At 36.3% G+C, this 15,673-nt stretch overlaps 1 protein-coding gene across 4 annotated transcripts in view; it reads right to left on the bottom strand.

Moving 5' to 3' along the window:
- The window catches only part of IFT80 (intraflagellar transport 80), a 111,580-nt gene that overhangs the window by 8,807 nt on the left and 87,100 nt on the right, over nt 1–15,673 (bottom strand). For 3 of the 4 annotated variants that reach the window (XM_067737887.1, XM_067737889.1, XM_067737886.1), the window contains 6 exons: nt 12,465–12,529; nt 10,681–10,816; nt 10,078–10,225; nt 8,574–8,745; nt 7,557–7,646; nt 7,295–7,467 (listed from right to left, as the gene is read on the bottom strand). In XM_067737887.1, the coding sequence (XP_067593988.1) occupies nt 7,295–7,467; nt 7,557–7,646; nt 8,574–8,745; nt 10,078–10,225; nt 10,681–10,816; nt 12,465–12,529 (784 nt within the window). Of the gene's footprint in view, nt 1–7,294; nt 7,468–7,556; nt 7,647–8,573; nt 8,746–10,077; nt 10,226–10,680; nt 10,817–12,464; nt 12,530–15,673 lie in introns of those variants that run through there. The other variant, XM_067737888.1, reaches the window with a different exon arrangement.

The following is a 15,673-nucleotide window of genomic DNA, read 5'->3' on the forward strand; positions in this document are numbered from 1 at the left end:
TTAATTGACAAATGATAGACAATTGAGATATTAAAAACAATGATAAATTATGAATGTAAGTCATGTATAATACAAATGATAATGTCAAAGTTCAGTACAATGATTTCTTACAAAAATATATTGGCATAAACAATATTGCTAAATCCAAGGATATTTGCTACCCATCACAAACTCCTCACAAAGTTCCCTCATTCCTCTGTGACTTTATGTCTTTCAGAGAAAAAGAAGACACACGGAAAAAATGCAGAGGTATTAGGATACAGAGGAACAAAAGTAGAAAACAAGAGAAGGCAAGAAACGATCTATAGAGGCTCAAAAGATGAGAAACAGAAGTAAAGATGCCTTAATTCTTCTAGCCCTCTCTCACATCAGCCCCCTCTTCATCCCTAAGGCTCTGAATCCCGTGTTGTATGTGTGAGTGGAGACTCTGGTGAACAACCTCGCCGGCACCTCAGAAGTTCCAGTTCTCATTCTTTCTTTATGATTGTACATGATGCGGGAAGGAGTTCTCGACTGTGCAAAACTGGTGGTGTTCTAAGTGGGGAATACATAAGCATCTATTCTGGGTTGGGGCTTTTCAAAAATTCCAAAGAGAGACTTTGTTATGGAACATCAACACGTTTAATTATGTAGAAAGGATAGACTATGATGTCTAATCCTGCATTTATTTTTTTTTAAAGATTTTTTTATGTGGACCATTTTTAAAGTCTTTATTGAATTTGTTACAATATCGCTTCTGTTTTATGTTTTGGGTTTTTTGGCTGCGAGGCATGTGGGATCTTAGCTCCCCGAACAGGGATAGAACCCACACCCCCTGCATTGGAAGGCAAAGTCTTAACCACTGGACCGCCAGGGAAGCTCCTAATCCTGCATTTAGATGCTAAGACTTATCTGCTATTACAGTCATTATTATTATTATAAAATACATATTAATTATTGAAAAGCAATAGCTAAAGTTAAACATTCAAATGATATGCGCTATTTTAAATGTTCTCTAAAAGCACACACTGGGTAAAAAATGTTTCTCTACCACATTTAGGAGGGAATTTACTCCAAATTATCTAAGAGTTATGGGAACAGTATGTCTCTAGCTTTAAAATGGTTATTCAGCAACCAAACAAATGTAACATTAGATTATGGGGCTGGAAAAACTCCATGTATCCTCTCTGATTTTAAACAGAAGGAAGTTACATTAAAAGATGTTCTAACTTCAAAATATAATTTTTTTGCATAACTTGAATGAAGCAGAATCACTTTATATAACTGGTATAAGTAGAAAAACTATTTTTATTAATACTTACATAAAGGATCAATGTGCATACCTGGAGCTTCTAGTTTCTACCTCTCTTAACTTCAGTGTTTGAAAACAGACTACCACCAAATGTCCAAAGTGAATGTCAAAGAGATAACTTGCATATCTACTACTCCTCAAGGGCTGCATCTTATTAGGTTGCAGGCAATTTTCAAGTTCAAATATAAATGACGGAAGCACAAAGCAGCAAGACTATGCTTCTCAAATAGAATAACCCATATTAACAAAGTAAAATCTGTTCCCTTCTAAAGGATTTAAACAAATATAGAAATTCAGGGATCCTAAAAGCAATCTAATATATTTATCATCCAATACTTAAATTCTATCCTTCCAGAATTCTACAGGCCCAGTTGGGAAAATAGCAAGAAAACACAAAAAAGAAATAGGAGAACCTATAGATGAAAAGAAACCTAAGAATGTATCAACCAATCAAAATGTATGAATATTTTATGAATGCTGAATCAAACAAACCATAAAACAAAACATTTATGAGATAATCAGAGAAATAAGCACACTGAATAGAATTATTGTTAACTTTAAAAGTGTGATCATGATACTGTGGCTGGATTAAAAAAATCTTTAAGATACATACTGAGATATTCATAGATAAAATATGATGACTGGGATTTGCTTTTAAAAATTGTGGGGAGGGATAGAGGAGGAGTAGAGATTATTCACAAATTGATAACTGTTGAAGCTGAGTGATGGGTACATGGAGATCTATTATACTATTCTCTTTACTTTTGTATACATTTGAAATTTTCCATAATAAATAGTTTTTTAATTCCATCTTTTTTGGTCCCTCCTGATCTCTTTCGCTGAATCCTCCTCTTCAACCAGATCATTAAGTGTTGAATTTCAGGGGAAATCTGCCTGCTGCCCTCTTTTCTTTTTTTTGTTTTTTCTTTCTTTTTTTTTTTTTTTTTTTTGTGGTGCGCGGGCCTCTCACCGTTGTGGCCTCCCCCATTGCGGAGCACAGGCTCCGGACGCGCAGGCTCAGCGGCCACGGCTCACAGGCCCAGCCGCTCCACGGCATGTGGGATCTTCCCGGACCGGGGCACGAACCCGTGTCCCCTGCATCGGCAGGCGGACTCTCAACCACTGCGCCACCAGGGAAGCCCTGCCCTCTTTTCTTTTTCCTTCTTTAAATTCTTGAGCCACACTCATGGCCGCAGCTACTCCAAAGGCTGATAATTCCCTCAGTGTCTTTCCCCCAATGTCTAGGACCTCCCCTCAACTTCACACCTGTATATCCCACTCCTGCTGGACCTCATGAACTGGATACACAAAGGTAACTAAAACTCAACAAATCCAAATTGTTAGACAGCTTAGTCACCACCCCGCCCTCCCCACTCACCCCAACACAAAAATTTACCATCCAGTACAGCTTCGGTTCTACACAGATACCAAATGTGGGCTTACCCTCCTGATGAAAGACACAGACAAATTAAAGGCCTGCCAGACTTTCCTGGAATATACACAACACTCAAAAATTTTTTAAAAACTCGAAACACTATTCGATAACATAAACCAGTTCTGGAAGTCTTAGTTTATGAGAACAATTATTTACTCACTCCCAGAAGAGGGTAATACATGTGGAGAAAAAATAAGATCATTTTTAAAAGAACACCATCTACATAGATAGGCATGCAAGAAGTCTATTATTAATTAATCAATCAGTCACATAACTTTATCATCGTCCTATGTTTGAATATCTTTGCAGATGGGGATTATTCTACTCTCTAAGCAAGCCATTCTTTGGATTATGTTGTTATAAGCTGATTCCTATATTGGATCCAAGTATTTATCCCTCTTACTTCTATTTTTTTATATTAGCTATATCATTTAGAATCAAAATTGTCATCACAGAACTTTGTCAGTTTTGTTCATTGCTATATCCCCCCATGCCTAAAACCTGGCACACTAGAGACATTCCATAAATAATTAAAGAATGAATAGTAGCTACCATTTATTGAAGGCTTACTATGTATCAGGCAGTATGCTAAGAGATTTTCACATGCTATTTTACTTAATCCCGACAACAAACATGTGGTGTTTGTTATTATCACCATTTTAAACACAAGGAAACAGAGGCTTACCGAGCCTCACTAATCTGTCCAAGATCACAGGACTAGTAAGTGCAGAACCAGAAATCAAACCCAGGTCTTATTTCAAAGCCCCCATTCTTAACCACTACATTTGTCTTTGTACCATTCAGCAGCCCTTTTGAACAAGTCATTAAAAATGACCAGACGTGGGACTTCCCTGGTGGCTCAGTGGTTAAGACTCTGCGCTCCCAATGCACGGGGTCCAGGTTCGATCCCTGGTCTGGGAACTAGATCCCACATGCATGTCACAACTAAGAGTTAGCATGCCGCAACTAAGGAGCCCACGTGCTGCAACTAAGGAGCCGGAGCAAACAAACAAATTAAAACATAAATAAATACTTTTTAAAAAAATGACCAGACATTTCACCAAAAGACTGCTGTTGTTGTTTTAAGCAGATCTCCATGTTATACCTAAATATGTCTGGTATGGCAGACATTCAATAAATATCTGCTGAATGAATGAATATGCATTAGGAAGAAATATTCCAACTGGTTTCAGAAATATCTGCAGAATTTGGAAATGAAGACAATACATAAGATTTTTAAGAGTTTCTTAGCAGTTATAATTACTTCTGCTGATTATCTGAAGTCATTCTTATCCAGTCTTTGATATTTATGCTAAAAGTGATGGGAAACTATGGGTTTCATTTAAGTGAGTCAGGGGTCAAGAGTGACATGATGATTTCCACTGTGAAAAGATCACTATGACTACAGTATGAAGAATGGATAGGAAAAGGACAAGGTAGGTGCAGAGAGACCAATGATGATGTTTTATTAAGAAAAACTTGGATCAGGGAATTCCCTGGCGGTCCAGTGGTTAAAACTCCACACTTCCACTGCACGGGGTGTGGATTCAAGCCCTGGTCGGGGAACTAAGATGCTCGCACAGTGTGGCCAAAAAAAAAAAAAAGAAAAAGAAAAAAGAGAAACTTGGATCAGCTTAGATAAGGGTGCTGGTAGTAAAGTGGATGAGTGCCAGAGGTATTTGAGAGGGAAAATGGTTGGTAATTGGAGTATGGGGGAAAGAGGGTAAGGAAAATGTCAAAAGTTAACTCCTAAATTTCCAGCTTTGGGTAGACTGAAAAGATAAGATAGATTACTCTGGAAGAGAACCAAGTTTATGAGGGAATAAATATAAATTTGAACTCAAACATATGAGACAGCCAATGGAAATGCTGAATAGGCAGGTGGATAACTGGGTTCTGGAAGCAAACATGGGCAGGACAGAGGGCTAGAAGAGAGATGCGTATTTGGGAGTCTTAAGTGTGTAAATAGTAATCAGGAGCCTTGAACAACGCTCCTTGACGTTTATTGACTTACCAGGCAGGCATAAAGGTCTACCAGCATTTGACCAACCCATTGGTTTATAGTTTAGATGAAAAACACAAAGCATAAGAAAAGGAGATGCCAGGTAGATAGGGGGAACGGAGGAGCACCCAGCATTCGTTCTCTCTCCCCATTATATCTCTTTGTCCCTCTTGTTTTCCCTCTCCCTGAGATCTAATATCTTAAGGCAGAGTCATTTGCTGAAAACTGGAGGAGGGGAAGAGGCGGCACAGATAGCAGGATGTAGGGATAGTAGGGAAGATGTGAAGTTAGCAGCAGAGAATAAGTATAGTCACATGACCTAAGTCTCAAAGGATCAGAGATTTTACAAGAGAAGTAAAGATGGGAGAGGCAAAAAGGACACCAACTGCACTCACACCCAGACCTAAGGAATGTGGAGTCAGAGAGAATAAACTGACTCCATCTGAGAGGACTGGTAGGGAAGGAGTGTCCTCTGGAAAGAGGTAATTTTCACTTAGGTCAAGGAGGTATGAGAAATGTTCAAAGGGCTGTATTATAGGCCATCAATAGAAGCCATCAGAGGCAAATGCTTCACAGACCTGCTCTGATATTTATATACTGTATGTATCGACACCCAAAGTTTGTAGAGGAAGTGCAAGGCAAAATGATTAAGAGTATTGCATAAAGATTAAGAGCATGAATATTAAGTACCTACTATGTATATAGATAATATAAAATGATAAAATGTTTCTATCCTTCTAGAAGTGTATAACCTGAAAGGTGAAAGGTGACATAAAATTTACAAAGATAAATAACAAAAGAGGTAAACATCAATCCTATAAAACAATGTAAGTAGTAGTATCAGCAGTATATATTTTATTGCGGTAATAGCAGAAAATTCAGGTCCTCTTTGATACTGGAAGACTTAGGTTCAAATCCTAGATCAGCCAGCTACTTATGAGTAACCCTCAACTTCCTCATTTGTATAATGTTGTGATGACCAAATAAGATGATATAAGGAAAGCGTTTAACACAATTCTTGGCACATGATAAGCACTCAATAAATAGAAGCCTCACTATTATTAATGACAATAAAATGGAATTCCTAAGTAGGTTGCAAGCTTTTTAATATAAGGATGATTTTTAAAATATCTGTTATACTATATGGTGTTCAGAGTGCTATATAAATAGTAATGCCTAACATTTATCAACATAAACATTTTCTCAAAAGTATCAGTTAAAAAAAAAAAAGTATCAGTTGAAAATCTGCTGTGAACACCATTCTTCCCTATTTCTCATGGAACTCATGGCTTAGTAATGGTATATACAATTTTCTGTTAGTTCTTTAATACAGGGTTTTAAAAAATTATTCATACTGTCTCTTTCCAAAATAGTTACTTTAATATTTGTGAATTATGAATAAATTGAGGATAAGAACAATGGCCTATTCATATTTGTAGAACCTAAAACATCTTTCATGATCCTTTGTATAGCCAAACAATGACAACAAATTTGTGAAAATAAAGGATAGAAACAGGGTGGCTGAATTGTATGAAGAGTGTAGATAATTAATGTATAAATTAAATAAAGAGACTATAGTATGTCCATAACAAAATTAACTACCTTTTGTTACCTTTTTAGCCATTTTGTTACTTCTATTCAAGGGGAAGATAGAGATAGGACTATAAAAATTCTAATCTGAGGGGATTATAAGTAAGGGGCCAGTAATTGAAAGATTTATGGGTTATTTTTGAGCACAGAGAGAGACGAAGATGATGAAAGACATTTCAAACCTGGAAAAGTCAACATGCCAGCTTTGTAACACAGTAACTTCAGGTGCATATAAGCACTACAACCTTGTTCACTGAGAGAGACGTACCAGAGAGAATGAGTAGAGAAACCTAATATGTCATAGAGAAGAGCAGCCTGCCACTCAGCCTCAGAAAGCAACCTGTCCCAAAGCCTAAGGCAGCGGGGAAGGTTACTGACCACTCCTCGTTACAAATCCTTTGGTATCTCTTCCTTAGCTTCACAAATCTTCCTTGGCTCCTCTCTCTGCCTGTCTGACTGCTTTACCCCAATCTTTCAGCGGATTTCTCTTTTTTGTCACCCATCCCATAAAAATAGTTTGTCTTCTCACTCCTCACATTCCCCAGGCAACTGCATCCATTCTTCTAGCTTCCATTCATTTGCTGATGACTCCTAAATTGACATCTCTAGTTCAAATCTTTCTTGAGCTCCAGGTCCAATAATCAACTATTATCACTTATCTCTTCACAAATATTTCAAATCTAACATCTCTTCCAAATCTGCTAATATTCTTACCACCATCTATCCAGTTACTGAAATCAGAAATTCTGGAGACATCCTAGACTCTCTTTTCTTCTTCACAGACAACTTCTAATCAATCATGATTCAGAGAGGCAAAAATCTTTAATGGCAAACTACTCACAAATATAAATGTGAATAAATTCTTATATGATACTAGGAAACAAGTACAGTGGAAGATGTAATTTACTAAGTGGTCGGTAGAAGAATACGCTAAGATCAATCAGGTTTTGGAATTGATGAAAAACATTTTTATTACCTTTCCCAGTTGTAGAGATTAATATTGATCTGAATCGCTTGATAAACAAGGCCAGCCTGAAGAAGTACCATTTCAGCCTCCTGTATGTTCCCACTAAACATTAATATGTGGGCCATTTTTGATTCTTTAGATGGAAGATTTTTTATAGAATTGATGTATTGAACCTTATCAATCTAAAAAAAGGAAAATATTTGAAGTGAATAGTAACAAATTACGGTAAGAAAAACACACAAACACATACACGTAAGTAAACATTATTTACTTCACCAATTGCTGCGTAGGCTATTTCTGCAGTAGTCATATCTCGATTAGCGACTGCCATAGCAGCTAGGCAAGCCCACATGGTTTGCTCCTAAAGTGAAAAATGAGAACAATTATTTCAACTACAGGGCTGAACTGCCTTAAAATAAACAGTGAATTAAAATAGAATAAAGTTATATTTTAATGAAAAATAAAAAATCACTGAGCACGGCACTGAAAAACCAATAATTTAATAGGTTAATGATGTGGAAATTTCACTGTGGCTACTTTGTTAAAATATATTAATAACACATAGAGAAAGTTTTGAATAAAGTTTTTTGAAAATGTTCATTTCTAATTATCAAAGGTTTATTTTGAACTTACAATATACTTTTACCATAATTCAAGGTTATAAGCCCTCCAGTCTTTTTGATGAGATGTCAAAGAATGCAACTACAGGGAACCAGAGAAACAGTGAGTTTCTCAGACAATGCTATTATAGCAGATTGCCACCAACAACCCATTGTAAGGAAAAGCATCTAAAAGTCTTCATAAAAAGTGTAGTCTAAGGGAATTAACCAATGTAAAACAAAACAGTTCTGCGGTCAAATATGCTTGGAAAATACTTGATTCAACCAGGTTGGGAAATGTTGATCTAAAGTAGTGAGTGGTTCTTAACCTTAGCTGTACAAATAATCTGAGGAACTTAAAAATATGCCCAGGCTCACTGGATCTAATAAATTAGAATCTCTGTGGGGGGTAGAACTTGGGAATCTGACTTTTAAAAAAAGTTCCATAAGAGGTTTTTATATGTACCAGTAAGAAGAAACTACTCACTTAAAGTATAGCTTCTTCAGAGAATAAATCACACAACACCTCTCTCTCTGTATCACCCATGTCTTCACTTATTAAAAAAAAGATGTGATCCCATTTGCAATTTTTCCCACCCTTAGCTCTTACTATTTCTCATTTTGCACAAAGATATTATATAAACTAATATACAATATATACACAACTATGGATCTGAAATGTACAGTACCTTAACAAAACGACAAAGTCTTACAGCATCTTCCCATTTTGAACTGCTTACGTATTCGTGGAGAATAGCAGGATATGGTGATATGCTGATGTGAATCAGTGAGCCATCAGCTCTTCTTATAGTTACCTGATTTCCAACAAAACTCACGATATGGGGATTTTTACTAAATTCACTGTTGAAAAAAGGAAAAGTGCAATTTATATTCTAAGCAAAATTTTTCATATATATTAAATTTGGGGAGTTGACCCCTGACATACATATGAAATCTCCAACCTCCAAAATGCACTCCCAAAAAAGTAAACTCCAGGGAGAATGTATGTATATTAAACAAATATTTGAATCTAACTAGCAAAATATACAAACATTTTAACATGGCAAAAAATTATTACATTTTTGAGAACTATGCCTAAAAGCATTTGAAGTGATTTTTTCTAAGTCTTAAGGTAAATCACACAAATGATTAAAGCACTTAGCTTCAGCTTTTAAAAGTATAAACATTAAAAATTAAGCTGATTCCAGGATTATTTTCTCATAATAACAAGAGGTGAACTTTAAAGAGACTAACTTCTCTTCATTAGTTAAAAAATTTTTTATAGAATACCTCTCTGGTTTTGCTAATGTTGTGAGCTTGAATATTAAAAATGAACTCAAAATAGATTTGAAAATTAAGCTAAGATTTGGAGTTGAGAAGCCTTTGTATACCTAGTTTGTCAAGAGTGAGAGACCTCCTTGCTATTTCTTAGAGAATTTAGGAATATAAATGCATTTGATTTTCTGAAGAATATAAAAAATTTTAAAAGCTTTTCAGTATACATTTTTCTATATTTAATATTAATTTAAGAATTCAATTCTAGAAAGACATACATTCCTGAAAGTCTCAAGGTCAATGATAATCTGGGAAAGAGTAAAGGTTGTCACAAAGTTATATATCACAGAAAAATCTTAAGAGTGCCTATATTAAAATAACTAAACCACACTGAAAAAACGACCTGAGTTACCATTAAACAACAGTAAACCTGAAAATTATATCCATATAAGGAAAAATTATATTCATTTAAGGAATAAATAAATAAAATAGTATTATCTGACCCTCTCAACTTGATTCCATCACTTAAATCTCATTAAACTAGTTTTAGCTGAACAGTTTTTTTGTTTGTTTGTTTTGTTTCTTTTTTTTTTTGCCTTACGCGGGCCTCTCACTGTTGCGGCCTCTCTCATTGCGGAGCACAGGCTCCGGACGCACAGGATCAGCGGCCATAGCTCACGGGCCCAGCCACTCCGTGGCATGTGAGATCTTCCCGCACCGGGGCACGAACCCGTGTCCCCTGCATCGGCAGTCGGACTCTCAACCACTGCGCCACCAGGGAAGCCCTAGCTGAACAGTTTTATTTGGTTGACTAAGTAAAGTGAAAAACATCTTGCAGGACTTAAATTAGAGGCAGAAACACAACACTCTGTTAGTTTTATTTACAACAATAAACAATCCTATGCAGTAAAATGTTACCTTGCATCCCTTTCATATAATGTTTTAGGCAAAATGTCTCTGTCCACATAAACCGTATTGGGGTAATACCACACTGTAAATCGAGTATCTTGAAGTCCACAGAGGATGTTGCATGTATCACTCCACGCCAGAGTATGCACCATTGTTCCTTATTTTAAAAAGAATGTTAATGTACTATTAGTTCCATTCCGTAAGTATTAAAAATACGCCTTTAAAATCAGCAGATGTACAAGACCCTAACTAACTGCTTGTAGGTATGACTATTTTCTGATCATATAATGGTGAAAACGTACAAAAATTCACACAAAAATTTATGGAAATAAATTTGAATATTTTACCCAGAACCATTCTATTTTTAATCTGCATGTCTTTCTTTCAATGCCAAGTTAGCTGTAGCAGCTAAAGACTTGCTGTTAAAATGGAATTAAGTAGCATTTCATAAGAACATACTTATGAAGTAACATTTCGTAAGAAATGTTATGAGACCAAAGCATTATTCATAGATTCATTCAAGCAAGTAAGCTATTTAGTATAATATACGACAGAGTAGATCTAAGACAACTGAAAGTAATCAAAAATTTAAATGTATTACAATTATTTTACCAAGTTTGATAATTTGTTCTTCCTTCCCAAATCGTTTCACTGAAGTGATACAGAGATCTCTATTTTTATCAATGAAAGCAATTTTTCTATCATTGGTAAGTCCCTTTTGATCTAGAGCAATTTCCAAAATTTCATTCTAAAATTAAAAAAAAAAAAAGAAAATTCTGGGTTAGTTTTAGTGCTTGACATTAGATTGTTTTAATTGTTTAATTATAAGAACATTTGTTTATTTAAAGATCAATTAAATATCACTTACCGACTCATAATGATAAAATGTCCCTGTTAAATAATTTAACTGCTAATATACTAATAATTCAAAAGCTAAAGTATAGTTACTTTTTTTTTAATTTACAAGGGAAAGATGCCTGTTAAAGCACTATAAAATAATGTATATTTTGAAATTCTGTAAGCACATTTCCATTTGCGTCCATCACTTGGGCACAAGTTAAACAAATTCTGATACATCCATAAAATGTTATACTATGTGGTGGGAAGAAAAAGGATTGGGAAAGCACTTTATGTATTGATATGAAAATATCTCCAGAAACAGAGTGTTGTGTGAGAAAAGCAAAGTGCAGATATATATGTTATATTTTTGTAAAAGAAGGAGAAAAGAACATATATCAGTTTTGTCTGTGTATGCATTAAAAATTTCTGGAAGGATATAAGGAGATTAATAGTGATAGTTACTTATTTTGGTGGAAAGGAACTGTATTGACAGGTATAGCAGGCATACTTTTTCACTTTATGCTTGTTTATGCTTTTCTGTTTCTGAACCATTGAATATATTTGTTATTTAACTTTAAAACTAATAATTACAAAAAGAAGAAAATAAAAGATAGGGTAACACTTCACTGGTAGCACTGAACAATAAAGTTAAAAGCATCTTTAAACCCTAATACATCATTTATTAGAAGGATAACTCAATAAAATGTGCTCATTTGTTTATTTTAAGGCTAAAAATCAGAAACCAATAAACAGTTCACAATTCAGGGTCTTTTTGTATTTCTATAGATTTTTTTTTTCGAGTTTAACTACAGTCTTAAAATCTAAAGAAAATGTTGGCTAAGAACAGGTCAATGGGGACTTCCTTGGTGGTGGCGCAGTGGTTAAGAATCCGCCTGCCAATGCAGGGGACACAGGTTCGAGCCCTGGTCCAGAAAGATCCCACATGCCGCAGAGCAACCAAACCCATGTGCCACAACTACTGAGCCTGCGCTCTAGAGCCCACGAGCCACAACTACTGAAGCCCACGTGCCTAGAGCCCGTGTTCCACAACAAGAGAAGCCACCGCAATGAGAAGCCCGTGCACCAAAATGAAGAATAGCCCCCGCTCACTGCAACTAGAGACAGCCCATGCTCAGCAAGGAAGATCCAATGCAGCCCCAAATAAAAATACATAAATAAATAGATGTATTTTTTTAAAAAAAGAACAGGTTAATGGGAAAACTACAAGCTGTTTTGAAGTATAAACACATTTTTATTTACTGATTCTATAGGTGCTAAAAGTTTAATCAAGATAGAACATTTTATTGAAAAGCAGTTAAGAGCCTGAACAAAAAACATATAAGTCAGATTCTTTTATTCAGTTAATTTGCAAATATAGCTTTCTATTACAGAATTTACGCGTGTTTAGTCTTTATGATATTTTAGGCAAAATACTCTATAGAGAACACACACTGGTTTTAAATATAAAACTAATTTCCATGTTTTCCTCCTTAAAATGAAAACATTAATTTAAAAAAAAATGGCTATTTACATTAAAAATAGTTAATATCCATTACCTTATGAGAAAGAAGCTTCCCATCTCCCAGTGGTTTTCCAGTTGATGCCTCAAAGAGGAAGATTACTTGAAAAAAAGTAAAGTATTAGTTGATGTATTACATAAGAATTTTTATTAGTAAATTTCTATGGAGTTATCATAATCCTAGTGAGAAATTATTTAGCTCTTCGGACCACAGCATACCTATCAGCACAGAAGAGCAGCAGCCTCAAATTCCTACTTAGTAATGACGTCATATGTCTTAGTGGAGCTGAATACGTCTTCCTAAAACATACATTCCCTAATTAGAATTGTTATTAATGGTATGGCATCACCACACCACAGGATCAACAGTGGCAAGTCCAAATCTGGATGTAGTTTGTAATTTTCATAACTCTGATTTAGACCAACATAACAACCCAGACAATCATTTTACAAAGGAAAAATATGTTGAGTGCATACTATACAACCATGCAATGTGTTCTGTACTCTTCAATTGCCTGTGGTCGGTACACTAATGTGTAATAACTGATTTGTGTGGTCTTTGTCCTGGGTTCCTGACACAGGTCTTCGTCAACCCTTGGAATTTTCTGAGTGATAGGAGTGTCTTTGTTATGCTAACCGAGAGACTCTTGGTGATTCCCTAGATAGCTTCAGGATAGGGGCTGGTCACCTGAAAGACCAAGCACGTGATTACAGAGTTTGGACTTTCAGCTCCCTGAAATGGGAGGGGAGCTGGAAATTGAGTTCAATCATGTAGCCACTCTTCGACCTATTACAACTTGATGTTCAGCCTCACTACACTGATGCAAAGGCTCTTGCATGGATCACCAATGACCCCTATGTTGCCGAATCAAAGAGTCTATTTTCAGTCTTCAAGAATCTACTTCTAGCCTTGACCTCCCAGCAGCACTGGATACTCCTGATCATCCTCTTTCTTGAAACTCTTATGTGGGCTACAAAAAACACTGTTTTCTCTTGATTCTCTCCTATTTTGGACCATCCCTAATTCTCTTTTGCTAGTTCCTCCTCATTTGGTGATCCTTTTTCCTAGGTTTTGTTTTAGGTCACATTTTCATGCTATATACTTTCCTGGATTATTTTCATGACATCAATCATTATCTAAAAAATGATAATTCAAAGTTCTCTGTTTCCAACCCCATGTTAGATGTTCTGAGTAGGCCAAGTTGTAAAAATTACAGTAGATATTGTATTGAAGAAGCCAGGAACAAAAACTGTCTCTGTCCCTTTCTCTGTTTCACCAAAGGCGTTCATAATTCTTTCTGGTTCTAAAATTCTATGAATTATGAAAGGATTAAATAATAATTAAATAATAATGAAATATGTTTCAGATGTGAATTAACTGTAGAAAAATTCAGAATAAGGTATATTCAGTTGGAAACGTACATACTTTATTACAGTTTCTATCTAAAATATGTGGTGTTGGGACTTCCCTGCTGGCGCAGTGGATAAGACTCCGAGCTCCCACTGCAGGGGTCCGGGGTTTGATCCCTGGTCAGGAAACTAGATCCCACATACATGCCACAACTAAGAGTTCGCATGCCGCAACTAAGGAGCCGGCGACCCACAACTAAGGAGCCCTGGAGCTGCAACTAAGGAGCCCACTTGCCACAGCTAAGACCTGGTGCAACCCAAATAAATAAATAAATAGATAAATAAATATTTTTTAAATAAATAAGTAAATAAAAATAAAATATGTGGTGTTGAATAAGAAAAGTATAGAAAGTTCATAGTGATCACTGGGATTTTCAAATTTAAGTTTACTGAAGACAAAAATCTGACTTCCAAATTATTATTATTAACGATTACACAGCCATCTTGAATCTGTCCACTATCTAGATACTACTGTATTTCATTTCATTCTCTTTCCTCTCATTCAGCCAGAAAGGAAGTCATTTAAAAACAAAACAATTACCAAATGTCCTCTCTCAGAGAAAGCCTAAGGCATAAAGAGACAGAATAGCTCTACTTAGGAGAATTATATTTCCTACCAGTATGAGAGGTGATGCTATCTGAAAGTACTGAAAATTAAAAAGTGGGACAGTTTTCTAGCTCCTGAATTAGGTCTTCCATGGCATGACCTCACAAAATTAATAATCAGGTCAGACTTTTTTTTTTGTAACATGTCACAGTAACGAACAATGTTTGTTCAGCAATATTTATTAACAGAGAATAACAATTATTTACTATCTTTCCACTAGGCTTTAGGTATATCTCACTCTCACTCTTACCTCATTGGCTCCTCCTCCTTTTACCCATCTCTAAATATTGATGTGCTCAGTCACTGGTCCTCTTCTCTGTCTATACTCACTTCCTAGGTGATTTCATGTAGTATCGTGGCACCATCTACACACCAATGACTCCCACATTTATATCTCGTCCCCAACTCTCTCCTGAGCCCTGGACTTTATCCTGTTGTTTCCTCTCCAACCCTGCTTGGATGTCTAAGAAGCATTTAAACTTACCATGACCAAAACAGAACTCTCTGGGTTTGTGGACCTCCTCTAAACTTCCTCGTTCCCCATCTTTCATCTCGTTCATCCAGGAAAAACCCTAGGGTAATATGCTTGCCTCCACTCTCTCATGCCAACATCTTTACCATGGCCAAGTCTTTACATGATCTGGTTCCTACTTATCTATCTCTCTGTCTTCTCCTACCACTCTCTGCTTTGCTCGTGTTGACCTAAGTCCCATGGCCCTCCAGCAGTTCCTTTTTTTTTTTTTTTAAATTTTATTTATTTATTTATTTATTTTTGGCTGCATTGGGTCTTCGTGGCAGCATGCAGGCCTTTCTCTAGTTGCAGCGAGTGGGGGCTACTCTTCACTGCGGTGTGCAGGCTTCTCATTGCAGTGGCTTTTCTTGTTGTGGAGCACAGGCTCTAGGCACGTAGGCTTCAGTAGTTGTGGCATGCAGGCTCAGTATTTGTGGCGCATGGGCTTAGTTGCTCCACGGCATGTGGGATCTTCCCGGACCAGGGCTCGAAACTGTGTCCCCTGCATTGGCAGGCGGATTCTTAACCACTGCACCACCAGGGAAGCCCCTGGCAGTTCCTTTTATGTGCCAACAATTCCCATTTGCACCTGCTTGTCCTATGGTCATTCCTCTCCCCCACCTCTAGAATTCTCCATTCCCTCATCCTGCATTAATTTTCTTCACAGCGTGTATCAGTGGCTGACTATATTTGTTTGATTTGTGGTCTTATGCACTAT

The sequence above is a fragment of the Pseudorca crassidens genome, chromosome 5 (assembly GCF_039906515.1).
Source record: "Pseudorca crassidens isolate mPseCra1 chromosome 5, mPseCra1.hap1, whole genome shotgun sequence".
NCBI lineage: Eukaryota > Metazoa > Chordata > Mammalia > Artiodactyla > Delphinidae > Pseudorca > Pseudorca crassidens.